At 33.8% G+C, this 27,223-nt stretch overlaps 6 protein-coding genes across 8 annotated transcripts; 3 read left to right on the top strand and 3 right to left on the bottom strand.

Moving 5' to 3' along the window:
- Positions 1-3,810: 3,810 nt before the first annotated feature.
- Positions 3,811-6,228, top strand: LOC110379402 (dnaJ homolog subfamily A member 2). The gene is made up of 2 exons (XM_021339074.3): positions 3,811-3,998; positions 4,127-6,228. The coding sequence occupies exons 1-2, from the start codon at positions 3,930-3,932 to the stop codon at positions 5,270-5,272; spliced, it is 1,215 nt and encodes a 404-aa protein (XP_021194749.1). The 5' UTR covers positions 3,811-3,929; the 3' UTR covers positions 5,273-6,228.
- Positions 6,220-13,401, bottom strand: LOC110375487 (transcription termination factor, mitochondrial). Of its 2 annotated transcripts, none has more exons than XM_049852483.2 (7): positions 13,026-13,398; positions 12,767-12,945; positions 12,016-12,112; positions 11,520-11,673; positions 11,133-11,283; positions 10,836-11,052; positions 6,220-6,329 (listed from the first exon to the last, which is right to left on the bottom strand). In XM_049852483.2, the coding sequence occupies exons 1-7, from the start codon at positions 13,219-13,221 to the stop codon at positions 6,307-6,309; spliced, it is 1,017 nt and encodes a 338-aa protein (XP_049708440.2). In that variant the 5' UTR covers positions 13,222-13,398; the 3' UTR covers positions 6,220-6,306. The 2 variants fall into 2 exon arrangements, with proteins under 2 accessions (XP_049708440.2, XP_063891318.1); XM_064035248.1 differs by lacking the exon at positions 6,220-6,329 and adding an exon at positions 9,732-9,867 and having other exon boundaries at positions 13,026-13,401.
- Positions 7,507-10,451, top strand: LOC135117011 (uncharacterized). Its single transcript, XM_064035250.1, has 4 exons — positions 7,507-7,703; positions 7,788-7,999; positions 8,291-8,368; positions 9,028-10,451. The coding sequence occupies exons 1-4, from the start codon at positions 7,687-7,689 to the stop codon at positions 9,099-9,101; spliced, it is 381 nt and encodes a 126-aa protein (XP_063891320.1). The 5' UTR covers positions 7,507-7,686; the 3' UTR covers positions 9,102-10,451.
- Positions 13,402-17,919: 4,518 nt separating the features above from the next.
- On the bottom strand, positions 17,920-21,713 carry LOC110375466 (U2 small nuclear ribonucleoprotein auxiliary factor 35 kDa subunit-related protein 2). Its single transcript, XM_021333575.3, has 8 exons — positions 21,434-21,713; positions 21,256-21,329; positions 20,846-21,051; positions 20,442-20,705; positions 20,171-20,347; positions 19,350-19,515; positions 19,125-19,239; positions 17,920-18,273 (listed from the first exon to the last, which is right to left on the bottom strand). Exons 1-8 carry the CDS (start codon positions 21,460-21,462, stop codon positions 18,063-18,065), a joined length of 1,242 nt encoding a protein of 413 aa, XP_021189250.3. The 5' UTR covers positions 21,463-21,713; the 3' UTR covers positions 17,920-18,062.
- A 125-nt stretch (positions 21,714-21,838) lies between these two features.
- LOC110375468 (uncharacterized) lies at positions 21,839-23,614 on the top strand. 2 transcript variants are annotated; one of them, XM_049852255.2, is made up of 4 exons: positions 21,839-22,236; positions 22,391-22,588; positions 22,702-22,829; positions 22,984-23,614. In XM_049852255.2, exons 1-4 carry the CDS (start codon positions 21,960-21,962, stop codon positions 23,134-23,136), a joined length of 756 nt encoding a protein of 251 aa, XP_049708212.2. In that variant the 5' UTR covers positions 21,839-21,959; the 3' UTR covers positions 23,137-23,614. The 2 variants fall into 2 exon arrangements, with proteins under 2 accessions (XP_049708212.2, XP_049708211.2); XM_049852254.2 differs by having other exon boundaries at positions 21,952-22,236; positions 22,702-22,838.
- A 217-nt stretch (positions 23,615-23,831) lies between these two features.
- LOC110375467 (uncharacterized protein C18orf63) lies at positions 23,832-26,984 on the bottom strand. Its single transcript, XM_021333576.3, has 8 exons — positions 26,685-26,984; positions 26,457-26,595; positions 25,583-25,760; positions 25,394-25,490; positions 25,004-25,100; positions 24,762-24,896; positions 24,541-24,654; positions 23,832-23,972 (listed from the first exon to the last, which is right to left on the bottom strand). The coding sequence occupies exons 1-8, from the start codon at positions 26,807-26,809 to the stop codon at positions 23,895-23,897; spliced, it is 963 nt and encodes a 320-aa protein (XP_021189251.3). The 5' UTR covers positions 26,810-26,984; the 3' UTR covers positions 23,832-23,894.
- Positions 26,985-27,223: the final 239 nt, after the last annotated feature.

Here is a 27,223-nt window from a genome sequence, read left to right as displayed (position 1 = left end):
CGGGATGGTCCCTATGTTATATTGAAGAAATATGGTACCTCTACATATGAAGTAGCGCATCCTGATACACCTACAAAACCTATTGGGAAGTATCATACCTCAGCATTAACAAAATTCAATTTGAGAGATGACAACATGCCTAAACCTATCAAACCACTTCGTAAACGAGGCAGACCACGTAAAGATCCTGGTACTCCTGTCGGGACGACTTCAGAGTACCAGAGGGGGAGAATGTAACATACCAAGTAAACAACTCAATACAATGACGCATCACCGCCAGCGCACGCACACATACAAACAACGTGTCACCGAGTCTTCGACAGCAACGACAACAACGGCAGCGGCGACTATATAAAGGCCAGCCGAGGCCTACCAGATCATTCGCTAACTAGACGGATCCGAGTGCGATAGCCCCGCAGTCCACTCGTATTCAGTAAGCACCCTCTTATTCGATAGCCTAGCAGTCTTTAAGAGTGTGTCTAGGGAGACTAAGTTGCGATACCACGTGTCCTTCTTAACTCTCACTGTAGGATTGTAGTTACATTATTAAAGTGCAAAGTATAACTTTTGTAAACACTGTGAAGATACAATAAATCCACATAACTACAAAGGTGCCTTTAATTCTACAACCACAACTCCTATATAACTGCTATAACTACAGCGAGTGAATGTTGTAGACCTTGTGTTTTATGTACATAGGTATAAATAGGTACATGGTGCATCAATTTTATTTAAAGACGTTTAGGCTATTGACAGACCCACATTCAACTAAAACGAAAGGCGACTATTACAGTTAAATTGAATTTGTTCCCAGAGAGAGACTGAGAGTGCTGGGCCGAATGAAACAAGAAAAACACTGACTTCTGGCAAAGGTTATAGGTATGAGTTCTCTACAAGACTGAACAATGAACAAAACACTGTTTTGTTTTGGACTCAGATTTTCAAGGTTCTGGTGATCTCGTAAAAAAACCCTTTTCAAGATGCTCAACTTACTTTATTATGTTTTACGTCAAAATTAATGATAAATAAATTAACGTAAGTTATTATGGCACCCCTTTACGAGACTGAACCCACGCGAAACGGCTAATTAAGTAATTATGTTTGTTACTGTTTTTTTATTTTTATAATTAATATTAAAAAATGTAACTTATATGTTTAAAAATAAAAGAATAATAAAGACTTATAATTAAATAAGTACCTAATTCAAAATATTAATATTTCGAGTTAACGTACCTACATCCTACAGTGGGGTCCGATTCTCCTAAGTTAATTTATTTATTTATTTATGTAACATGGAAGACTTACAGCTAAAATAACTAGAAATAACACAAGTTTAGTTAACAGGGAGCCAATGACAATAATGTCAAAATCGAATAGAAATCGAATCGCAATATGATCGCAATAGCAGTTTTAACCATATCGGGCATTCTGCTACTAACAAAAGACCAATCGTATTCGATTGACATTTGATTGGTGTGCGATTGGTCTGCTATTTCGGTGATTTTGGTCTATACGTTAGTTTGCTGTACAATCATTTTGCAATCGTTAATCATTTGCAGACAAAATGATTCATTATTGAATGACAGAAAATGATAAAAACGTTTATTTCAAAGAAAAAATAGCGGAATGCCACATACGCTTAAATCGTAATCGAGTCGGGATTGAATCTCAGTCGAATTGAGTCGAACGTGAATCGTATGTCGCTTAAGTAAAATTAGGAGAATCGGGCCCCAGATTGTTACAAACCAATGAGCATATTGGTGTAACATTTCGTCCAGCCAAGTGCAAGCCAAGAGTTGTATGTAAATGTTCATTTTCATCCCACCATCTCGGAAAGAGTAGTTTTATCCTTTGATATCTGAGCGCAAAAGCCGTTTTTATCCTCTAGAGCGGCAAAGTGATTTGAATTTATAATATCGTGTGCAATACTCTACAGTGCTCCATTTGTGACAATCTTGATAAGACTTTTCAAACAAATACATATTAAACAAATAAAATACTGCTTAAATAATTATTAAATTAATTAAGTAATTTTTATTATTGTTTTCACATAGATTTCTAACCTCATTTCATATTTAAACCGAGTTTTTAAATTGTAAATGAACTTTAATAGGTACTACTTCTTTTTAATTTGATACTCATATGTGCGCGCCATTTTGTTTTTTTGCATTTAGTAATTTCCTCGATGAGGTGGGATGAAAAGTTATGTGTTGCACTCGAGTGCAAAGATTTTTCACCTTGTGCTCTTTTGATTGCCTCGCTATCGCTCAGGATTCTAATTATTTTGAATTTTGATGACCGAGAAAGCGAAGAAAAGATTCTAATCTTTATCTTTCTCTTTTTCTTAATCTTTCTCGATCATCAAAATTGAGCCCGCGGTTAAAAAGCAACTTTGCACTCTTGTACCTATAACAAATAACTATTGCCACCATCTTCTATTTCTATTTTTCTTTTTTCTTGTAATATTATTCATCAAGATAAACGCAGCACACGCGACTCGTAGGTCCGACATTTTATAAAGAATGAACATGAACGCAAGTACATCGAAATGTTGGTAAATCCACACTCGCTGCGAGCATTTACTTTAAACATAACGCCGAGAATTCGCTCGAGCGTTACATTGCATGGAAATGCTTTGAAGACTGAGCTTTTGCCTGTATTGTACCATTCGCTAGAACGTTACATTACACAGAAATGCTCCAGAAAATGTTGTAGTCTATACTCACCTTAAAAAGATTGAAAAATATACAGAATATTCAAAAAAAAAAAAACTTAGTAAAAAAGTTAGAGCACAATAAAATAACGATGATAGGGAACTATTGATCCTGCCAGACAATGCTAGAGATCAAAACACTAGTTATCCTTTAGCAAAACACAATTATCTTAAAGTTAATTATATTAAAAACTTTTTATAAGGTTATTTTTTATAAGGATTTTTATTTCCCCGCGACTTTTTCCATCCAAATACCGTTCCCGCAGAACGGTATTTTCCTTTTCTTTTTCATTTCTGTGACAAAAATAAATTTAAATTTGGCGCCACACAACGTTCGAAATTATTGATAGTCTATGGTTTTATTGATCAAGGAGAATAAAACCATTTAAAAAATAGGATCTATGTTTTCTTGTAACACTTATGATACATGTTTATATTTTGATACATATTTTGGCATAGGATTTTGAAATTATTTACCTAGGAAAAGGAGAGAAATATTGACCGGCAAATTAGTAATGAGTAAGTGTCAAACGAAAATAAAATAGTTAAGAAAATTATGGTCCAAGTACTAATAGGTACAAGAAATAGGCTAAAAAGCACTATTAGTTGAAATGAAACAGTGAAACTAATGTTATTAGCGAATTTATTTCGTAAAGTCATACGCATACGGATTTTTTCGAATAGAAGAAGTGTTTTTTTTCTGTGTAGTGATGTCTCTAGGACAGATTAGTGGATATGTTACACTATAATAATAAGAACCGCAAGTTTATTACTACATAAAAAAACTGTACGATTCTTCTGTCGTGGTATTATGATATATTTGAAAATTAGAGTGCTTTTGCTACCATGACAAATTCACAATAAGCCGATGGATTTTCGTGAAAGTTCAAAACATGGCTGGTGCACGATAACTCTTATGTCCATTTTTGATCCATAATGATGCTATGAGTCACAAAGATAGTCTAAAGTACAATAAGAAACACTAACAAAGTTATTTCTTAATACATTTTTGATAATGTTTGGAACGGAAATAACGATTTTTTTGTTTTAGTAAGTTCCATAGACTAAATCGATAATAGTAGTGTAACCGCGCGCTGCGTTAGTCGTAGGCTGAATGTAGATACGACCTTTGTGCTTGAAAAATTAAAAACCTTTTCTAGTGCACATTAATCACAGCTTACTCCTCATTCTTTCTTTCCTTTATATCTTGGGAAAAATGGCTGATAATAAATTATATGAGATTTTGGGAGTTTCTAGAAGTGCTAGTGAATCTGAAATAAAACGAGTAAGTATAATTTTTTAAGTTTCTACAATGAGCAGATCGCACATGTAATGTCATGTATTGGTTGCATGATTTTTGTCCATTGTTCTGATCATCGTCTTTTATCTAAAATCTCTAATTTTTCGTTTCAGAGCTATCATAAGTTGGCAAAAGAATTCCATCCTGATAAAAATCCTGCTGCAGGAGATAAATTCAAAGAAATTAGCTATGCCTATGAAGTCTTGTCGGACTCGAAAAAGAGGCAAATTTACGACAAGTATGGTTTGAAAGGCTTGCAGGAGGGTGGCCAGGGCGGCGGATTCCCCCCTGATGATCTGTTTGGACACTTCTTCGGTGATATATTCGGAATGGGAGGCGGTAGCAGAGGTCGTGGTCCCGCTCGAGGTGAAGATACCATGCATCCCCTTAAAGTTTCTTTAGAGGATATGTACATGGGAAAAACTACCAAATTACAACTAAGTAAAAATGTGATTTGCGGGCCCTGTAAAGGTATTGGTGGAAAACCTGGGTCTGTCGTGACCTGTAAAGACTGCCATGGACAGGGTATCAAAGTGTCTTATCAGCAGATTGCACCACATATGACTCGTCAATTTCAGTCTCGTTGTCCGACTTGCCACGGCCAGGGTGAAACTATTAACGATAAAGATAAATGCCCAAAATGCAAAGGTAAGAAAGTGTTAAATGAAACCAAAATCTTGGAGGTACACATCGAGAAAGGAATGTGTGAAAACCAAAAGATTTTCTTTAGAGGAGAGGGTGATCAACAGCCTGACACCCAGCCTGGAGATGTGATTATTGTGCTGCAACAAAAGCCTCATGATATTTTCCAGAGGACTGGTGATGACCTGGTAATCAAACATGAAATTACACTTACTGAGGCATTGTGTGGTTTTGAATTTGTTATTAAGCATTTAGATGGCAGGGATTTACTTGTTAGACACACACCAGGAGAAGTCATCAAACCTGGAGACTTAAAAGGTATTCAAGGTGAGGGGATGCCTCAATTTAAAAATCCATTTGAGAAAGGTAATCTTTACATAAAGTTTGATGTTGTTTTCCCTGAAAATAACTTTGCTACTGAAGAGCAGTTGAAACAAATTGAAACTGTACTACCACCCCGCCCAGCGTTTGTAATGCCTACTGGAGAAGACGTAGAGGAAGTTAATCTGATGGAATACACAGCCAGTGAACGTGGAAGGGGACGAGAGGAAGCTTATGCCAGTGATGATGAAGAACATATGCACACTGGGCCTGGAGTGCAGTGTGCCCACCAGTAGTTCAATTGTCCACATTAATATTATGGATTTTACTCAAACCTCACACTATATAATTTTATCATAGGTTATTATATAAATTAAACTAAGTAGGTATACACTATACTGTTATACTTAGTTCACAGAATGCTAGAATTATTTGACTTTTGCGTGCAGTGTATTGACTTTGGAGTAACTATATTCCTCTGCCTTTTATTAAATTTGTTGCAGAATTAAAGTTGTTAGCAAAAGTCACAATGTTTGGTATTGTGGGTAATGTTTTATGTAGTGTAAATTGATGCAGTTAATTTTTCATTAAATTGACTGTAGGCTGGTAAGATATCCAAAATAAATACAATTGCAATTAATGTTCAGTTTAAAAAAAAAACTGCCTGTGATACCTCATAGGTCTTATTGCTATTGGTGGTTTTAAAATTGTGTTGTTATTTTCATTAAGAGCTAGTTAATTTGAGTACAAGCTGTCTCAACTGCGCTAGTTGGCTCAAATTCGGCACTAGAATAGTATTAATCCACTTATGGGTTATTGGATTCCATAATAATATGTATTATATGAAAAATAAAATTTAGTGATACCTTATAAATATATTTTAATTACTATGAACTTCAAACTAAAACATCAACAAATTGCTTAATAAATAATGCATTCATACATTCTACACTAATTTTTAACTTCATTTAATTTCTATTTAAAGAAATAAAGCAAACCTTTTGAAATATGTATGGCTGATATTATTTCAATGCCAATAACATAACCTGTATGTAGTATGTAATTGGTATGTGAAATTAAAATCATGTTTCTAGCTTAGATATACAATAGTCACTAGACTACTTCTAGCAGACTTTTTAGATAGCTTATTTTTGTTCAAAAATTATTTAGAATTGTGTGGGAAAGGTTAGTAACTTCTGTATCATAAAATGTTGGTTTTAGTGAAATAAAGTTCAACATCATGTGAAGGTTTTGTAAAGGTTTTTATTTATAAATATAATTTTGTTTTATTTGGTTGATTCTACAAAATATCTATCCTAATACTGTTTTATTAACCTTTCACGGTAGCATCTCCTGTAAAAGAAAAGGTTCAAATTATATTCAGCAAAATTCTAAAAGTCAACAAACAACAAGTTCATGTAGGCTGCAGCTGCGAATTTAAAATAATATCGCTTCAAGTACCTAGATGTTCCTTGTAGTTTAAAAGTCCTCGATACATTCTCAGAGTTCTGTCTCAGTACCTACTCTAAATTGAATGCAAATTGATTAAGCTGTTTAGTGTTAAAGAGCATACTCACTGATGTTGCATTTAAGGGCTTCTTCACATGTCACCACAGTCGCAAAGATGCCATGTGGTTGGGAGTATATTTTGTATTGAAAATTAATATTACAATTTAAATGTACCACATTTTATCGTTGTTATCGATCACATCGTGACGGCAAACCCAGCAGCCACATCGTCACGACATGGATAAAGAAGGGTAGCAACAACAATCTTTCCTCCATCAAGGTACCTAGTATATAATATATCTACACATGAACACGTGGCTACCACATCGGCATCGCAATGAATGTGACAACGCAACCACATCGACATTTTGTCGGTACCACAACGCAACTGCGAAAAGCCGCTACGAAACTATTCACACGCAGTCACAGCTTAACCACATTTTGTCGCTGTGGCGTGGTGTGGTTGTGGTAGGTACATGTGAAGAAGCCCTTACACTTGACTAGATTTTACCCAGGGGTGACAATCTTAATAGTGGCAAACGAGAAAACGTATCATTATAGGTCTGCAAAATGAAGTGAGACAGTAAATACATTGAGGTCCTTACATGGAAGTGTCATTTTAATTTGGTAGTATTATAATGTAAGATATTAAAGAAACTGAAATATAGATGGCGTTATTTGTAATGACGATGATGCGCGATTGCGTAGTAGTTATGCTTAGGTGTGTAAGAGGGCGCTATCACATCTTTTATTGGTTCTACTCTTACCCTATCTTTTTTTTCAGCTAAAATAAAAAAATAAATAATAAAAATTTTGAGTTGCATATTGAAGCAATTACTAAAATTTAATGTTTATTATCAATTAGCCAGAAATAAAATAAAATTCAAGAATTTATTTTCTACTGGCAACATTAAATCCATTTTCTACATGCAACATTATGCAAAATTGTCAATCAAACAAATTTGGCTGCCGGTTTGCGCTGAAGTGCTTTTCGGTGTCTTGTTTGTTTTTCCAGATTTTATCCCTATTAGTGCTTTATCCACCTAAGTCCGTTAAGTTGAGCCTCTGCTCCTTCGGCCGTGTCGATTTTGTGCTTGAGGTGATCGAAATCTTGTGAATTTTGTGCTTGAGATAGGACTCGTTGACCCGTTTTGTGATAATTAATATTTATCATGTCTAATAGAAAGTGTTGTGTTCCCGGATGTACAAATGGCTTAGGTAAGCATTTATCAACATCCTTAAAACAAATAGTCGTCATTTTGTCACGACTCCACTGAATTCTAACTTGTTACCCTTTTTCAGACACTACGGGTATTTACATAAATTCCCTAATCCAGATAAGGATAGGCAGCTATTTAATACATGGGTCTTTCATATTGGTGGTGACATTTTGCAACTTGAAAATAACCATATTTTCAAATACCGCCGCGTCTGTAATGATCATTTCGAACCAAAATATTGGTGCCGGAATAACCGACTTGCCAAAGGAGCTGTACCTACAAAAAACATGCCAGGTTAGTTTTAGTAAAATACCCAAATTAAGGTACCTGTTTACCTTAAAGAGTACCTAAGTCTCAAATTTCTAGAGTTGATGTTAGAAAGAAATAAACAGTCATGTTATTTGAGTTTAAAGTAAACTTTCCAAATCACAAAATGAAAAGCTGCAGTAAGTCTAAAACATCTGAATAGAGATTTCTTTGGAGCCACAATTTCTGTATGTACGCAGTATGTCATACAAGAGTTTCTATATTACATTTCAAAATTTACTATATTTATAATTCATATTATTTTATCGTTGTTTACAGGATTATCTTGCTCGAAATTCAGCATTGAAAAAAGAGCACTAAGACCTCTTCAGATTTCAGGACCGTCTACATCAAAAGGTATATTTTATCATATACATATAAACAAGCAATTCATTTTTATACATACATACATACATTTACATTACGTATGTACTAGCTTCCACTTAGCTTCGTCCGCATGGTGTATTGATAAAAGTGGCCTATGTCTTAATCCAGGGTATCACCTATCTACATACCAAATTTCAACCAAATCGGTCCAGCCATTTTGAGTGAAGTTATTTCAAAGATCATTTATTCCTACAAATTAGGCTGAAATTGAGTAACTTGAATGTCACATTTACCAAAAATCCTTTGCTATTTTTAATTTGTTGTAATACTTAAATAGCACTGCATTACACAATTTTGGTACCCTCTTGACTGAATGAATAGGTAATGAATCATAGATCAAATGTTCCAAACATAATATGTGGTATCCATAACGTCTAGTTTTCAAGGTACATGTCAATTATGATTTCTACTACTCTCACTTAGGCATACAAAACCATTACCATGTCTGAAATAATTTACTTTTGTATTACTTTGTTTTGTTTAATACTTGTTTCTTTTCAATAATGTCAACATATTTGTGCATAATATGCGGCACCCATGGACAGCATATAGTGTAATTGATAGATAGACACTAGCAATAAATGATGTAATAATAACATATACTAATCACTGAATATTATTATTTACAGAACCTGCGCATCTACATATACACTCACAAGGTTCAATTGAAGATGTACAAATGAAAGAGAATCTTGGTGAGTGATCCTACATACAAGCATTTAATCAGCAATTATTTTACACATATTCTGTCCTGGAACTCCTTCATGCGCGGATAAAATGTAGCCTCTCTCGATAAATGTGCTAATTTACCTTAAAATCATCTTAAATTGAATTATTTTTGTTGTTCCTGAGTTATAATTTTGCAAACAATTAAAGTAAACTAGCCTCTCTATAAACCTATCCCTTAAGACAAGAGTGATTGATGAAATACAGTTTGTTAAATTACATTTATATGTCATATGCATAAGTCCTAAAATGTTAACATCCTTATCACTACATAGTATAAAACAAAGTCGCTTTTTCTGTCATGTGTCATGTTGTATGTCCCTATGAACGCTCAAATCTTTAAAACTACGCAACGGATTTTGATGCGGTTTTTTGTAATAGGTAGAGTGATTCAAGAGGAAGGTTTTTATGTATAATAACATACATTAAATACTGGGGAAATACTGTTATCCCGTGCGAAGCCGGGGCGGGTCGCTAGTTGATATTATAAACTATATAAAAGAAAAAGTAACTTTGTCTAGTAGTGGGCTGGCTTTAATTAATTCAATATGATTCAAATAATGGTTACTCAATATGAACTGCTACATTCATGATGATGGTAATGATCATCAGCTTAATTGGTTTGTATATAATAGGCACACATTTCTTACCAAATATGTTAATGACCTTTCAGATCCTGTCACTTCAGAATCGCCAGAAAATAATTGCCACGCTTTGCATGAAGTTCTCATCACAAGCGGGGCCTGCAAAGAACAAATAAATTGTGAGCTCTCTGAGATTCCGGACATTGAATTTACAGCCCTTGAAGACAAAAGCGACCCCCGTATAATTGGGGGGCTACAATATGTTAGCGGTTATTTTATTAAAACCGCTAAGAAGAAAGTCTTCAAGGGTTGTAGTGAATGTAAAAAAAATTTAATGTCCGATCAGGAACACGATTATTTAAAATATAGAGAGTATGCTAATAAAAAATGGCTTTGCAGTCCCAGCGACTCTCTCTTAAATTGTGTTTCGAATCTGCAGGATATAAATTACACAATAATTAAAAAATGTTTGGAAAAAAAATATTTAAAAGATTTCATCAAAACATTAATATTTATACATTTGAAATTCGATTTCATAAAATGTGAAATTCATAAAGAAAAATTAATAGACTTTTTAATCAATATATCCTGCAGATTCTTTATTTACAATTACTGTAAAGATATTAATAAAATATTAATAAATAGGAGAGAGTGTGATGATGATACGGATTCCTATAAGCTAAAAGCGAAAAAATTATACATGAAATGTTTTAAAAGAAAAAAATAAATTATATTAAAGGTTATCAGTGTTTTATTTATTGAAAAACATCTTATAAATATTAAACAAAAAGAAACAAAAATCTACCTAGACCCAGTAACCACTGCTTTATGTAGCTATATGTATATATATTGACAAATAGTTTCTTAAACCTGCGTTCAGAAGGCGCCACTTGTCTTACTTAGTTTGGTAGTCGAGTTGGACCTCTATTTCATAATATAAAAAGTACTCTGTGATTTTACCCACACACTTGGACATTTTACATTGCATGAGATTCTTTTTAGCATGTGATTTGTAGTCTTAATAAATACACACAATTGGAACACATTATTATGTACAGCAACTCTTGCTTAAATTATTTGCTGGGTAATGAAAAATCATAGAATCATATCCTATAAATATGACATACCTTCCTTCGATAACGATTCAATTGATTCACAGTATTTTTTGAAATCTTTCTTGCTCCTACAGAGTACATTTAAATTTATTTGGTTTAACCCCAATTCACGGAGCCTGTCAAGCCTCTGCTTTACAGTCTTCTGAGACGCCGATAACACTCTAGGCTTATTGGCTATTTCTTCTACATCAAAGCCCTCAGTAATAAGAAAATCCAGAAAATGTTTCACCTAGAAATAAACTAGAATTACATCAGTTAATAAGACAGTAACTGACTGCAATCTAAAGAATTGTAGTCTTAGTTCTGTACCTTTGTCACTCGAATGGTTTGCAGTGCAGGTATTTTTAAACACATTTCTTGAACAGTGTCAACAGAGACATTAAGACGGTTGGCAAGATAAGTTTGTTTTGATACACTGTCTCCCAAAATGTCCTTTGTTTCTTGAGAAATAGTTAAAAATCTGAAACATTTTTAAACTATTTTGCATACACAGGACTCAATACTTTGAAAAAAAAAAAACATGTATACATTCTAGCAATATCTAAGATTCACTCAATTCATGAAATTGTTGTAATTCATGGCACCTAGACTTATTCTTTTTTTAATCTACCCAGAAAAGAATTCCATGTTTCATGAAGTGAGCAAATCTATTATGTGGCTACAATATACATAGTAGAAATATAGGTATAGCCACACCTATTCATTATATCTTCAGAACATCTCACCATCCATGGATATAGATTTTCTACACCCATACTTTTTACCCTTACAAGTCTTTCACGAATTGTTTCATGGTGATACTTCAAAACCCACAAGTCCCTCATTATTCGATCAGCAGCCACGTTCATTTCTGAAATATAATAATAAAATATTTTATCTTATTTCAACATATTTTTATGTTATAATCACATATTTATTCATTTGATTTGGAATCTCTATAATGTTTCAGGCTGTGCATAATGCAGATTTTTTTATTATTTTTTACTTCTAATTATATTGACAGAAGCTTGGGGACAAGCACAAAATTAATAATAAATTATTAGTATAAACAGGAAGTTTATTATGTGTAAAATGTAAAAATAATTGTTATAAGTACTAACAATTTAAAAACCGATTTTTGGAACTATTTCCAAATAAACTGAAAAAAAGTCTGAAGAATTCTAAGACCATAAAATGACTAACCTTTTCTTACCTAGTAATACATCTAATGCTTTCTCAATCCAATCAAATGATAAGCTATAAATGAAAGTCCTCTTAACAAGCTTTTCTCTTAGCATTGACGGTGGTACCTGGCAAAAGCACATAAATTTAGTCTAATCGAATACTATTCGAAAATTGAACCTTATTAGTAATATTAATGGTTTTTTATGACAATATTTCAAAATTTATCTTTCTAATTAATCATCATCCTCCGAGCCTTTTTCCCAAACTATGTTGGGGTCGGCTTCCAGTCTAACCGGATGTAGCTGAGTACCAGTGCTTTACAAGGAGCGACTGCCCTGCCTGACCTCCTCAACCCAGTTACCCGGGCAACCCAATACCCCTTGGTTAGACTGGTGTCAGACTTACTGGCTTCTGACTACCCGTAACGACTGCCAAGGATGTTCAATGACAGCCGGGACCTACAGTTTAACGTGCCATCCGAAACACAGTCATTGGTGTCTAAGATATACTTAGAAAGTACATACAAACTTATCTTTCTAATTAATCTGGTTCATAAACTGGCCATCAGCGCAAACTACTACTTGACACGGATGCATAGGATTGATAAGAGGTTATTGATTGAAACTAGGCACAGTTAAAGCCTATTTATTGTGTAGGAATAGTTCTCTTTGGATGTGAGTGATACCACAGATATTTTTTTATTATTCATCCTCTCATATTCTGGCACAGTGCATATATGTATAAGATGATATTATCTTTAATGGATATGTATTACCTACCTTAAGACGTGATGAAATGTAATAAAGTCTATTTTGACAAAATCCTTTTTTTACATCGTCTTTTGTAGTGTTGTGTATGTGAACTAATGTTCTTAGTGGTAATTTATAAAAGGGTAAAGCATCTTCTGGTGATTTCAAGTTGAGATCTAAGACTATCCTTGCTTTGGTTGAATCAAAATCTAAAACACAATGCATATAATATTATAAGAGTGCTCAACAGCACACCTATGCATATGCTTTTTTAGACTAAAGTATTTACCATTTTTCACCTTTGCCCTCGTTCTACCTTTATATGATGTAGTTGACACCGCAATAGTTCTTATATAAATATCACATGGTGATGGTGATATTTTTAATATACTTTTCCATGTTGTGGGAGAAGTGAGCTTGTGGATATTACTCGTTAGATTATTAGAACTTAATGATAACACAGAAAATAATGATCTTAAAATCATTGTCGACAGAATTTTTAGCGGAACATTAGTTTATAATTTTATTTTTGGATGAACTTTCTAGGATAATAAAGTATCGAATGCTGGAAGAGTATAAAACAAAATACGTGCCGAGGAAACTGAACAAATTATCATCCATCAACACAACCCGATATATTACTTTCCTCTATGCATCAACACATTAGCTCAGCCGAAAACCAAGAATTCTGTCTGTCAGTCAATGTCACTGTCAGTCTAACGAATAGACTTGGAAACAGTCATTCTCTCTTTTTTTTCATGACCATGCCTTACATAGAGAAAGTCTTTGAGCAGGAAATGAACTCGGTGTTTCCATACATTTTTATCGGTTAACTCACTCACGTTGGAATTAAGTTCTGAATTTCCTAGAATTTATTGTCCAACCAAACCAACAAAAAAAGATATCACTTTCTACCGTTACACTACAGACGTGATATTAATGACATTTCATTTTTCATTAATATAGCCAATGGGTCGATCGATTGTCCTGAACTATTATCCAAGTTACACTTGCGTACTAACCTTCTAGGGCTCAGGCGTAGGCCACTTATGCAGATTGCTTCTGTTTCTACTAACTATAGAAAAAATAGCTTTCTCTCGCGTGCAGCACATGCATTCAATAATATGCCAGAAGACTTGGATGTAGATCTCTTTTGCACAAAAGCTCTCACAGTGAAACGTTTATTAGCGAATATTTTTTTTAAAGATTGACTCGCGTCTATAAATGTTGATCTTTAATATCCTTAATGCGTTGCCAAAAACTATACCTACATAATTATATATACTTTAATGTTACAAAAAAAATTGTATCACTTAATTGTTAATGTTTACTCTTTTTTTTCCAAAACTGTTGTTATATGAGGTCTACGATAGTTATAAGTACTATATTATGTCTTTTATTGGCGGAAGCTTGTTGTTAGCAAATTAGAAATATAGTAAGTTATTAAAATTGTCATTAGTCTGTAAGCTTTCCTAAGAATAAAAAAAAAAAAAAAAAAAAACCATGGGCATGGATTAAAATCATTGACATATAACTATAGGGACAGGAAATGTCACGAAAAAAACGTGCACACCTACTGTCAGTCTGCAGTCGTAACTAAAATGGCTGCCATTACTAGGGTTGTACCGCTACCGGATTCAACAAATATCGATATTGTATTCTAGTTAGAAGTATGTACGAGTGCATAAAAATAACCGAGTATAAATAATCTCTTCGTCATAGAACTAACTATCACATTAACTTCACTGATACTAATAACCTCAACAACATCAACCAAATGGGAGGAGTCATTTCAGTAGGGTGACACCTTTGAAAAAAAAAAACAGGCAAAGTAATTATTTATTATTTCAAATAGCCCTATGAAAGTTCTTTCACGTCAGACTAGTTGCAGGGTGCCAAAGATTCGGTCCTATGAAGAAGAATCCGCAAGAAACGCCATAAGGAGATACTCTCTTAAAAAAAATACAATAATTTAAAATCGTTTTCAAGCTATTCATGAGAAAGTTATATAATGCAAATGGAGCTAATTATGTATTAATCGATTGTACAAAACAATTTTAGTGCTAAGAAAAAAATATTTATACAATTCGAAATCTATACTCGGTAACTAAGTTCTCAAGCAAATATTGCAGCTTGCATTCCGATTTGCTCGTCTGTGCGGAAGCACTGCCGTGCCCGTGGTCGCCGTAGGAGCATCATGTGAAAATAAAAAGGCAAAACATATTATTTTCAATAAAATATGTCTTTAAAATCCTGAATTTTATAATACGCCTTTTTAATCAAAATGTTTTTAACTGATGTTTTGTTGAAAATAATACACAACTCTGAGGGCTCAGTGTCTTAGGGACAGTAAGTTCTGATGTTAAAATTTGTAAAAGCAGACTTATTAAGTGGATATTATATCGATACTATTATGACAACTGCACAGCACTATGCCAATATAACATGTTATTGTAAACAACATTTATTTCTAAATATAGGTTTTTATACAGAAATAAACCAAAATATAAGTACTTTCACCATCAATTCATGTTCCCGTAACATATTTTTTATAAAATGTGAATTATTTTATGTAGTTTCTAGCAAAAATAGGTTCCTAACCTGTGTAAAGACAATCCAGCTTGATTTTGGTGCTTCCTAGCACCACACTTCACAATACAACACATAGGCATATTCGTTGATTATTTCACTATTGAAATAGTAAAGTCTTAAAAGTAAACACGAGTGATATTCTATAAAATAGCAAAAATAAGTCACGAAGAGCACCTATTTGACAGCAAAACTACCATGACATATATGGCCAGATATGGCACGCAGAAGGATTTCAAAAGTAAATGTCACCATTTTACGCAATCACAAAAATATTGTTGTCCCTTCAACTTCAACTTCAAATCTTTATTGCAATCATGAGTGTTACAAGGTGTTATAAAATGTAGAGGTACATACATGATACCCTGTTAGGGCGCAGCAATTTTAATATACAATTACTTACAAACTATTTAGTTAATCTTATATATTTAGGCACAACTTATATATTTACTTATATATATTATTATATTCATATATACCTTTATTATTATACTATCATTATATTTATACTACCTCTATTTGCTCTAACATATTATATTTGAATTGTTTTATATTGCACACTATCTTACTGTTTAGTTCTGTCCTCGAAAAACTCTTTTAAACTGTAATAACATTTTCGGATTAAGTATTTTTTTAATTTATTCTTAAATATATTGAAACTGGAGGTTTCTTTTAATTGTTTTGGTATTTTGTTATAAATCTTAATACACATTACATAGGGCCCAGAATGAAATATAGATAGATTTGATGTCGGTAGAGCAAGTGAATTTTTATTTCTTAGGTTACGAGGTTGTGAGTAATGGTCTTTATTTAAGGAGAATAAATGAATGTGTTTTTTGACAAATATACAGATTTCAAAATATACATAGATGTTAATGTAAGTATGCCAAGTTTAATGAAGTGTGGCCTGCAGCTATCCATTCCGTCGATGTTTGCGAGGATTCTAATGCATTTCTTCTGCAGTTTGAATAGGACATCTGCGTTCGTGCTATTACCCCATAGTATTATTCCATACACAAGCCAGGAGTGTGCATATGCATAGTAGGCGACAATTGCTGATTTTAGGTCTGTCGATTTTTTAATTGAGTAGAGCATATGTGAACCTGGATAGTCTCCCGCTTATGTTATGGATGTGACATTTCCAATTTAAGTTAGTGTCTATGTGTAAGCCTAATAGTTTAAAAGAGTCAACGCATTCTATTGTTGTGTTATGGTGGGTGTAGTTGATTATTACTGGACGTTTCTGATATGGTTTGAACTGCATAATTTTGGTTTTAGTGAAGTTAACTTCAAGGTTATGGTCTTCAAGCCACGCTACAATTTCAGAAAGGGTTTTATTAATTTTAGGGTTTAATTCTAATTTGTTTTTACACGGAAATATCACTGATATGTCATCAGCAAATAGGATACTTACTGAATCTATGATTTTTGGGAGGTCGTTTATGTATAATAAGAACAGTATACAACCTAGTACACTGCCTTGTGGGATAGAGTTCTTTATATAATTCTTTTTTGATCGGACATGTGATATTTCACCGGTTTGTGAATTATGGTGTTCAATTTCAACAAATTGTGAGCGAGAGTTGAGATAAGAGGAGAACCAATCATAGGCTACACCTCGGACTCCAATACCTTCCAGTTTATTAAGCAAGATGTTATACGAGACCCTATCGTACGCTTTGCTCATATCAAGCAAAATACCTATAGCATAATTTCGATCGTTGATGTAATTGAGAGCTTGTTGGATGTACCGGTATACTGCATAGGTGGTAGATCTGTTCTTTCTGAAGCCGTATTGATTTTCATCAAAGATGTTAAATTTCTCGCAGAATGAATAAAGGCGTTTTGAAATTGCCGTTTCTATTATTTTTGAAAAGGTTGGCAGAAGGGCTATTGGACGGTAATTTGTGCAGTCCGTTACGTCACCTTTTTTGTGTATTGGTTTTATGATGGATATTTTTAGCAAGTCAGGGAAGACACCTTCTGAGAATGATTGGTTTATCAGATACGTACCCTGTTTTCAAATACACTTATCTGCTTAGAAAGAGTGAGACAGAACTATGTTGCATAGTTTGTTTCATATTTATATAACTATAGATACGTCAATATCAAAACGGCGTCTCCTTATAATTCTAAGCTCGATGATTAAAATCCTATTTTTTCTGACATACAATATGTATTAATTATATTACGGTCAAAATCAATATGTTTTCACTGTTTTTACATTAAAGACAGGGAAAGAAGTTAAGAAACACACATATACATTAAAACTTTGGCGTTTATAATATTGATAGGATAGCCAGGTAAAATTAGGAAGGGGAGGTCTGAGGGGCCTGCCGTAAGGCGGGCAATTGCCGGTGGGGGACTGTACGCCATAGATTCCCAGACCCCTCCACTCAGGCGGGGTCGGAGTGCCGCTGGGCCTCTTTTTAGTGGGTATACCGGAAACGACTTTACCGGGGAGTCCCACATACCATACATACATAGTCACACATACATACTCTTTCGGGAAGGGGATGTGTAATAGCATTTTTAGCCCAGCGACAACAAAAAAAAGGTAAAATTAGGAAAACATTTTTATTTAAAAAATACCATTTATTTTCCAGAATCTTAGGCGGCTCATAGTCCTTCAGTAACATTGTGCAATATTTCTATAAAAATATTGTGCAATTAAAATTTTAGTCAATAAAGACAATATCGTAATATTGCGCAATTTAATTGATCGTCAAGGAAGTGGCTATCGTCGCTTACTTCGTCGAGGTGAATGACGGCGGTGGTGGTTATCATCATCATCATCATCATCACTGTATCTAGATCTTCGGCGTCTTTTATCACTTGTAGTTGTAATACTACTACTTCTATCAGAGCGACTTGAATTTATTCTTTTGTGAACATCCGTTTCTGGAGATTCTGACCACCGCCATGATCGCACTGATGATCGGGAAGATCTAAAAATAATTTTACACGTAATGGTAAAACATTCATTTTAAATGAAAATATCAGTCACATCAGATACATAATTGTATTTACTATTGCTGCCTTATCTGGATACTTAATGAGGGTTTTGTAAAATGGCGTCCACGAGGTGGCAGCACCGAGTCGTCAGGTCCAGATAACTGTCAAAGTGCTTATCTTTACTATGAATAGTGAACGATTTTAGTGTTTTTTTATTTTATAATTAAAGCACTGCATTATTGTTTTACTATTGCGGTTGAGTAAATAAAAAAAACTAAATCATATTGTGTTAAAAAAATTTTCAACAAGCTTTTCCTTAGTACCAGTGACTTTTGCACCCTCTCTCTTAGCTCAATTTTTAGTTCGGAAACCTTATTCTGACCGTAGTCCATAATAAAATCAATAACACTTCCAATATAACAGAATTTCAATAAACAATAAGTTCGGCACCTACAATTCCATACTATTTGACAGCTGTTTGGACCAGACGCATACGTGGCGCCACCCGGTGGCAGAAAAAATTTCAAAAACCCTCATTGTTTAAGAGTGTTTAAGCGTGAGGGTCAGACTCTTACTGACTAGAACCCATCATATTCTATCTAGGGCCCTTTAAGTATTCTATTGACTACTAACTCTTTCGAACAATCCCGGAGCCCAAGCAGGCTTCGGCGCCACCGAGTTTTGCTTGCTCTCTTTGAGGACCACGTGAATCTGACGTCTTAAGACGGAAGGACGGTGAGCCACGCAAAAGTCACCACCTATGGTGGACGGGAGCAGTCTCTCGACACCTGGCGCCCGTGGAATCGCGCCAGGAGCTTGAACCAGATATATTATTTTCACTAACCTTGACTTATCTGGTACATCATTATTGTAACCATTGAACAAATTATTTGGATTTCTGAATACATGTAAGAAATTACATGCACGTCCTTTTGGACAGCGCCTTCGTAACTGGAGACCTGTAACATAAGACATAAATAATCTGTACATAATACATATTTTTAGAAGGTCTCGAAATTGTGAGCAATAAGTAATAACTCCATTTGGTCACCATCACCATATTACTTACCACATACTGCATTTTTCCATGAACTTATGAGGCAGAACTGTAAGGAGAGTTGTCTGCCACCATACCAGCGAGTGTGTAGAGATCGGTATGCCGCCACAGCAGATCGCAACTCAGCAAATTCTACATAAGTGTTTCCTCGAAGATGCTTTTCGTAGTTATTACATACCTGCAGACAGATGAATTCATAGGCGTTATTTTAAAAAACATCTTGCTTTCTATTATTATGAGTACAAATAATTCATGCATATTATAGAATAATCTATGAATCTATTTGGGGGTGAATTTTAATTTCTATAGAAATGCTCTATTGTTTAAAAAATCATCCATTGAGATTATCTATCACCCACTGAAAGAATAAAAAAAATACAAACCTCTTTTATTCAAAACTATTTATCCAGCCTAAAATATGGTAAAAATCTGAAGATAATTTGAGTAGCAATAGTTAAAATAACAAATAATTCTTAAGTGACCAATGACAGTGTATATATCTAATTATCATGTGACAATGGCAAATTGTTAAAACGGTTATTACTAGATACAGTCTAGCTGTATCAAGCAGAACACCTCATCAAGAGCTGTATGTCAACTATCTACATTGACATTGATCAAAATTGGATTAAATTGTTTGATGAAGGAGTTTTTGTAGTTTTACCACATGCTTTAAAAAAAAAAACATAATTATATGTAACTTCATTACCACGTTTGTATTACCCACCTTAAACTGTATAATTCTACCAAATTTTTCAATATTGCACACACACATGCTTTAAAAAAAAAAACATAATTATATGTAACTTCATTACCACGTTTGTATTACCCACCTTAAACTGTATAATTCTACCAAATTTTTCAAATTCAGATAGAACATCATAGAAAAATTCTTTGAACTCTTTGTATGTGTCATTGTCCTCATATTCAAGCATAATATCTGTGTCATATTCATTGAGATTTGCATTACTAAGCCCAAAATGAACATAAAAATTTGTACCTAATAACACCTAAAAAAAAGTATTTGTCAATTGTATTAGTAAGATTACTCCTGGAAAAAATCATAGTCAAGTGTCATGTAATGGATGCATGAAAAGGATATACTTTGCTAATGCCTGGGTATTGATGATTTCTAGAGCACTGATCACCAAATCTGCAACACGCTGTTTTGGAGAAAAATGGACATAATGCAGCATCAGGTCTTGTCTCATGCATAACTTTCAATTCAGCCGGAGGTTCATCTGAGTCTCCAGACAAGAATTTGTCTAAATTGTTCATGAAAATGTCCTGTTTTCTTTTCAATTCCTCTTTTGCAGCTGCAATCCTTTCTTCTTCAATTTGTTTCTGTTTTTGCTCTAATTCCCATTCCTGAAAAAAAAACTTGTAGTAGTAGACTGGTTATTATTATCCTGCTGTATGTCAAAGTGCAGAAATGCATGAGACAAACAAGCGGTTAAACAACATTTTGATTCTAATAAATTGAAAGTAGTAAAATAAAAGAGTCTGACCAGTTTAAGTTTAGCTTCCTGTTCTAGGCGTTTTTGTTTATGCCTTTCCCTTTCTTCCAAAAGTTTTTTCCACCGTGTATTTGCAATAAGTTCAGCCCTCATCCATTTTTCATTTTCCTCCTCATTCTGTTTAATAATCTGTTCAAGTAGTAATTCAAGCTCAAGTTCTTGTTGTTTCATGTAAAAGTCAGAGAGCATTACTTTATCTGAAGAAAAACAAAATAGTATGAAAGTTTACTTTAAAAAGGTAATGAACCTGCAATGTATATGATTAAAGGTGTCTTGGATTAAGTTTGGAGTTGGCAAATTGACTGAAAAAACTTAAAAAAGTCAATGTATGCCATGATTTATTATCTCTATTTTCTGTTATTTTAAACTCAAATAATAGATACAAACAAAGAACAGCTTACCTCTTTCTTTAGCTTGAATAGTACGGATTCGTTTTCTTCTTTCTCTTTTGGCAATTTTTCTCCATTCTGCGTGCCTGGAAATTAACGGAAAAGGAATACAATGCACCCCAAAGACGGGTCAGTGGGTCAGTAACCCGTATTACTAGAGTATTAATGCACGTTAATTATTGCTCCTTACCTTCCCATATTTATACATAAGTTGGTCATAACAAGTTAGTTAATGATGAACCTGCAATACATGTAACATGTTTACAAAACATGGATGGATTAGAGTTATTTTGTTTTCAGAATGCAAGTGTGCTGGACTTCTTTAATTAATCTTGTATTTTAGTAAACTTCACAAATACACAGGTTTTATTCGATTTTTTATTTATCTTCTTCAGTTTTGTTTTGGCAGTTTTGCCTGGTTGGTTTTGCCCGATCGGGCAGGATGCTTACTTACCTTGTTGACAAATGACATGACATGACAATGACAATATTAAATTGTCAAAAAACCAGTATTGCTAGTTGAAGTTTAATTTAGTAAGTTTTAATAAAACGGCCCCCGAGACCTAAAATGGCGTTGAGGAATATTACAATAAAAGTATTGTAATATTAAATTATTAGTAGCTATAATCATATCATGCAATCTTAATAAACTACATTTCGAAATCCTTGTCTTTGGATACAATATTCTAAGCTTATAGAATAATAACTAAAATGTCATGTTCATGGCACATGCCTACCTACATATGCGGGTAGTTAAAAAATACACAGTGTATGTAATTAATTCTCTGGACAACATGGAAAGTAATATTCACAAGATTAAAAATTTGATTATTTGTAAAAAAGAAGAGGAATTCCTTGAAATATTACAATCTGGTTTAGACCCTAATTTCGAAGGGGGGTGGCCAATCAGGCTAGCAGCTCGGTACGGCTGTCCTACCATAGTCGAAACGTTACTTCAATTTGGAGCAAATCCTCATCTTTTAAGTGAATCTGGTGAGTTATTAAAAATCTCTAGTTCTGTTAACAATACATACCTATAATGAAAAACAAAAGAGATATTTGAAATTCGACACGTAGGTACTATGGTACTCCTTTTCAAGAAAGAATAATAAAATCTTCGTTTTACAAGTCTATATGAAAATTACAGGTGCTTCAACTTTACAATTAGCGGTATATTCAGGTGAACATTGGGACACGGATAAATGGAAATCGTTACTGTCTTGTTGTGATTCTTCTCAACTTGCTGATGGTGCAGCCGTAGCTATTATTTTCAATAACGTTGCGGCATTGAAAAAGATTTTATCTACTGGAAGATGTAACACAAACATTCCAACAACTCTAACAGGTATTATTTTATAAGTGACCTGAGTGAGTGTCCTAAGTGACGTACTTTAACATTAGCAAGTTATATATATGTATGTATGTAGGTACTTAGAAAATATGAATTGAATGTTTCAGGTAAAACTGTAGAACTCTTAGCAAAAGGCTTCAAATTAACACAGTTGCTGAGTATTCCAACGATACAAAATCAAAATGACCGTGATGAAACTACAATTTCACCCAGGATATCACGACAACATCGAGCGGTAACAAATGTACCTACCTATTTTGTTCATTAATAAAAATAATCAAATACAAATCACAAATTACGAAATAACAGATTTAAGTCTTAAGGACTTATTTGTATTTGTTTTGCTCATTCAACCGTAATAATTAGTCATGTTATGTGAAATTTTACAGGAGTCTGCAGTCCTGTCTCCATATCATACACAAAGAAATTTATCACCGTCAGTAGCCAGATTTTTTCATCAAACAGCAAGTCAGTCATCTTTGTCACCATCAAGAGTAGGAACATTGCTTCCATCATCATCGCCTAGAACTGACGTTAATTGATGCTTATTATCATAACGATTTAGAAGTAGGTAACGTATCGAACACCAAAATTCGTATATTGTGTAACTACAACTAGAGATAATATCCGAGCAAGCTAAAAGCCCCGAACGAATCCAATCCAATCATAAGTACATCACAGACGTTCAATGAAACTTTGCAATATTAGGTACAATAAAACTAAATCTTCAACATTATCTCTAAACGGTCGATTAATTTAAACAATTCATAATATTACACAGTTTTTGATTTCGTCTTTGATTTCTGTTTTTTTAGGGCTATTATCCGCCGACTTAGAATTAGTTTGATTCGTCTCGTTTAGCTCGCTCGGCTCGAGCACCTATCTTATATGTGTAAATATCGAACTGCATCTCACTTATTACCGTAAAGACATCTTTGAATGAAAAGTTATAAGATTATGTGAAGTAAAAATAATGATTTGATACAATTTGACGTGGAATTGCAATTTGTGCATTCGTGATGCTATTGAAACTGACTTTTCCCCTCACTTTTTTTGTTTATACCTATTTTTATAATTTTATCTAAATTGTACCTACCTACTTGCTTCTTGTGATCGTGATCTTACTTTATATCATTTGATTAATTATAATTTTTAATACCAACTGCTTATTTTTAAGAAGACAATGACTGATCAAAATATTATTTCGAATTATTCAATTTATTAATAAAGACATTTAATTAATATAATTTGCTTTTTATTGCAAAAAAAGTATCAGAACGTAATAATTAGGGCTGCTGGTTCATTTCTGACTTCTAGAATATTGAGTAGGTGTGCAGAGGCTTACAGCTTGTGTTTCTAGAAGACAATCTTTTGGAGCCTAAAACCAAAACACTCAATTTAAAGTTTTTTCATAACAAGCATTAGGATTTTTAAGCTAAAATCTAAGATCTGAATAGCATAGCTACGTTGATCAGTCGGACATGAGCAGGGGCCCGATTCTCCTAATTTTACTTAAGCGACATACGATTCACGTTAGACTGATATCCAATCCCGACTCGATTACGATAGAAGCGTATGTGGCATTCCGCTAGGTATTTTTTCTTTGAAATATACGTTTTTAGCCTTTTCTGTCATTCAATAATGAATCATTTTGTTTGCAAATGATCTACGATTGCAAAATGATTGTACCTACCTACAGCAAACTACCGTATAGACCAAAATCACCAAAATAGCAGACCAATCGCAAACCAATCGAATGCCGTTGGAATACGATTGGTCTTATATTAGTAGCAGAATGCCCGATATGGTTAAAACTACTATTGCGATCATATTACGATTCGATTTCTATTCAATTTTGACTTTATTAACTTAGGAGAATCGGCCCCCTGAACTGTAATAACTTAGCAATCTTGGGTAAGTTTCGGCCCGTATAAATCGATACTCACAAGAGATTTGCTGTCTTCTGGCTGTATATCTTCAAGTTTAAATATCAGTTTCGTACCGAGAACATTGGCCATCTTGCTTGTAAGACAAGTTACAAATCTTGATATTATTAGTTTCTGGGGACGTAGGTGATTTTTTTATACAAAGTTAGTAACAATCTTCTCATATTTTTATTCTACTATACGGCGTAACTTAACTGCCATATGCATACAAAGGTACTTACTTCTAACGGCTGTGATGTCGGTATAACAATAGGAAAATTTCTCAAAACGCATTGTTTTGGATAAAGCAAAGGTTCTCCGCGCCAAAATTGGATCGAGTAATAAGCAGATTCATTTTCGGGTAGTCGATATCCATGCTGTGAACAGGACAAAGCTGTTAGTAAGTGGAGTTTACCTTATGCATCCCCGAGGTAACTACATTCTAAGTATTTCTAAGCTAGTATAATTTTTGTTCACAACTTACTATATTTTTCCAGTGGCGACGCAAATTTTTATAGGATTTGAATTTTGACCCTTGAGAAAAATCCTTATAACTATCTTCGACGATAGCCTTGTTCAAGCTGGAACAGGCAATATTATAAGATCGCCAACTCACGTTCACAAGTCACGTCATAAATCTATACAGTTTTTTTTGGGTCGCTTCCGCCGAAATCAGGATCTCAAAGTCTAAGCCTAGAGCGTTTTGGTGAAGTGTGAAGAAAAAGTCTAATTCGAGGAGTTCCGCTGGAAGAAACCCTCAGAGAAGAGGGAAGTCATCACGTGGGTACATGTTTTCCACTAACCAAACAAAAGGTGTAAGTAGGCAGGTGTAGGTTCCTAAGCACATAATTAACTTTCAAGACTAAGATACTACCTTGGCAGTACTCTTATCCATTCCCCGGGCAGAAATTCTTCTTCAGTTAACATTAAGTTTATTTTAACGGCATTAACTTCAATAACGGTGAAGGTGTCTGAAAGTAGAAAATGTTCACTTACGCAGGTAAGATTGTAGGTAGGATCTAATACGTTTATTTTATGAAATCAAAATTTAAGACTTAATTACCGTTAACGACAATACAATATTTAACTGCTTCTTGAGGTCCCCTTGTAACCAGAAAATCTCTATTATTAATGAGGTAATTATCTTGCAATGTATTCCACACAGGTGCAATTCTAGCAGTCATGGTGTAATGAAAACATTTTTGGTATATCTCTGGAGTAGCCGATCTTATGCCACCATTCTATAAAAATAGGTAGGTAGATAAATAGATGAACTTGCAAAAAGTACAATTTACGGTTAATATATTTAGCATTTCTGCACTTAATGGTTTCAATTAATTGTAATAGGTATACTTAAGGCGCTGACGGCACCCAAATAGGGTAGTGTCCAGGGTCGAAATAATGAAATAATATTTAGTCCGCTTTTTAGATAATCAAAAAATATTGGATACGTAATTTTTCTTCTTTTAATTAAACATAAAATGACAAAGATAATACACTTCAAAAATTAGGAGTGGGGGCCTTTTACGTCACAGTGTCCTGAAAATTGTAGCAACTTGTGACGTCACACTCAACTTTAACACGCTATATCTTAACAAGTTCTGATCCAATTTAAAAAAGAAAAAATACGTATCGCTCAATTTTGGACAATCTACAAGACGGACTAATTATTATTTTTTAGGAAACTAGCCTATTGGCTTGTTTCAAACAATTTTTTGGCCAAATCTATATTTCGAATCAGAATCACGCCCCAAGATCTCAATATTAGAAATGTCCCTATTTATTATTAAAAAAATGTTAGCGGTATGTTGGCTTAATTGATTCTAGTAGAAAGTTGCATATAGGTAAGTAGTGCAAGTGTGAAAATCTACTGTTTACTCTAAGGAGACGAACCTTTGTGAAACTTTCTAAAAATAACTGATGTCGACGGTACTTACCTGAATTAGCGAAAACTTTACGAATAACGAAATTAATTTATCGTAATCGTCCCCTGCCTTATTAAAAATGATGTGAACTTGTTTAACATCATTCTTGTCAGGACAAGCCAATATTGATGAATTGGAGAAGATGATCATTCTGTAAAAGATCGGGTTTTCAAATTGCCATAATAAATTGTAAAGTGCACCGTAATTTCACAAGAAAATAATTCAGGTTTATTGCTAGACCTGCATTTCAGTATTTTCCAATGGTAATCCGATGGTGCGGATGTATCATGCTTATCTTTTATGTTTGCAATAGCTATAACGTAACCCAGTTCATTTAAATCAGGATTCACTATGTTTATTTTCATTTTAACGATTTGATGTCGGTTCTAGGAATAAGCGAACTGGTATCTGTTGAAATTACTATTGTCTCTTCACTCTCACTAACACAACGTACGAACAGAATAGTAAGATTTTAAAACAGCAATTTAAATTGAATATTTTTTTGGCAATCTATAAAAAGGCGCGAAAATTGAATGAAATGTAATCTTGTATTTTTGATTTATGGCAAAAACGCCCGTTTTTTTACCCTTCTGTAGTCATTATGTATACGATTGCTAATCTATCGACTACTCTTTTTATCTATGGTTATCACACTGGCAGATTTTCCTCGCGTTGCAAAACCAGCGGGCCTAGCATGACCGCCATAGAAACAGCTTTTGTCTACCGGAGAATCGACAAAATGACAGATTGAAGAAAGATTTCTATCGACCCGAGCATGG

Source organism: Helicoverpa armigera, chromosome 6 (genome assembly GCF_030705265.1).
Source record: "Helicoverpa armigera isolate CAAS_96S chromosome 6, ASM3070526v1, whole genome shotgun sequence".
Lineage (NCBI taxonomy): Eukaryota > Metazoa > Arthropoda > Insecta > Lepidoptera > Noctuidae > Helicoverpa > Helicoverpa armigera.
The sequence above is the reverse complement of the archived record's forward strand: the minus strand, read 5'-3'. Positions and strand labels throughout refer to the sequence as shown.

Bases quoted from the DNA above. Each gene is read 5' to 3' on its own strand.
- LOC135117011 (XM_064035250.1), top strand. The intron at 8,000-8,290 runs GTTAGTTTTAGT...CGTTGTTTACAG, and splicing joins ACCTACAAAAAACATGCCAG to GATTATCTTGCTCGAAATTC. The intron at 8,369-9,027 runs GTATATTTTATC...TATTATTTACAG, and splicing joins AGGACCGTCTACATCAAAAG to AACCTGCGCATCTACATATA.
- LOC110379402 (XM_021339074.3), top strand. From the start codon at position 3,930: ATGGCTGATAATAAATTATATGAGATTTTGGGAGTTTCTAGAAGTGCT. The intron at 3,999-4,126 runs GTAAGTATAATT...TTTTCGTTTCAG, and splicing joins GTGAATCTGAAATAAAACGA to AGCTATCATAAGTTGGCAAA.
- LOC110375467 (XM_021333576.3), bottom strand. From the start codon at position 26,809: ATGAAAATAAACATAGTGAATCCTGATTTAAATGAACTGGGTTACGTT. The intron at 25,101-25,393 runs GTAGTATCTTAG...TGCCTGTTCCAG, and splicing joins TGGATAAGAGTACTGCCAAG to CTTGAACAAGGCTATCGTCG. The intron at 24,655-24,761 runs GTAAGTACCTTT...CTACGTCCCCAG, and splicing joins CGACATCACAGCCGTTAGAA to AAACTAATAATATCAAGATT.
- LOC110375468 (XM_049852254.2), top strand. From the start codon at position 21,960: ATGTTCATGGCACATGCCTACCTACATATGCGGGTAGTTAAAAAATAC. The intron at 22,589-22,701 runs GTATTATTTTAT...TGAATGTTTCAG, and splicing joins CATTCCAACAACTCTAACAG to GTAAAACTGTAGAACTCTTA. The intron at 22,839-22,983 runs GTACCTACCTAT...GAAATTTTACAG, and splicing joins AACATCGAGCGGTAACAAAT to GAGTCTGCAGTCCTGTCTCC.
- LOC110375466 (XM_021333575.3), bottom strand. From the start codon at position 21,462: ATGACCAACTTATGTATAAATATGGGAAG. The intron at 21,330-21,433 runs GTAAGGAGCAAT...GTTAATTTCCAG, and splicing joins TTATGTATAAATATGGGAAG to GCACGCAGAATGGAGAAAAA. The intron at 18,274-19,124 runs GTTAGTGAAAAT...AATTATTTTTAG, and splicing joins GATGTACCAGATAAGTCAAG to ATCTTCCCGATCATCAGTGC.
- LOC110375487 (XM_064035248.1), bottom strand. From the start codon at position 13,221: ATGATTTTAAGATCATTATTTTCTGTGTTATCATTAAGTTCTAATAAT. The intron at 12,946-13,025 runs GTAAATACTTTA...ATTGTGTTTTAG, and splicing joins GAGGGCAAAGGTGAAAAATG to ATTTTGATTCAACCAAAGCA. The intron at 11,053-11,132 runs GTACAGAACTAA...GTTTATTTCTAG, and splicing joins AAACCATTCGAGTGACAAAG to GTGAAACATTTTCTGGATTT.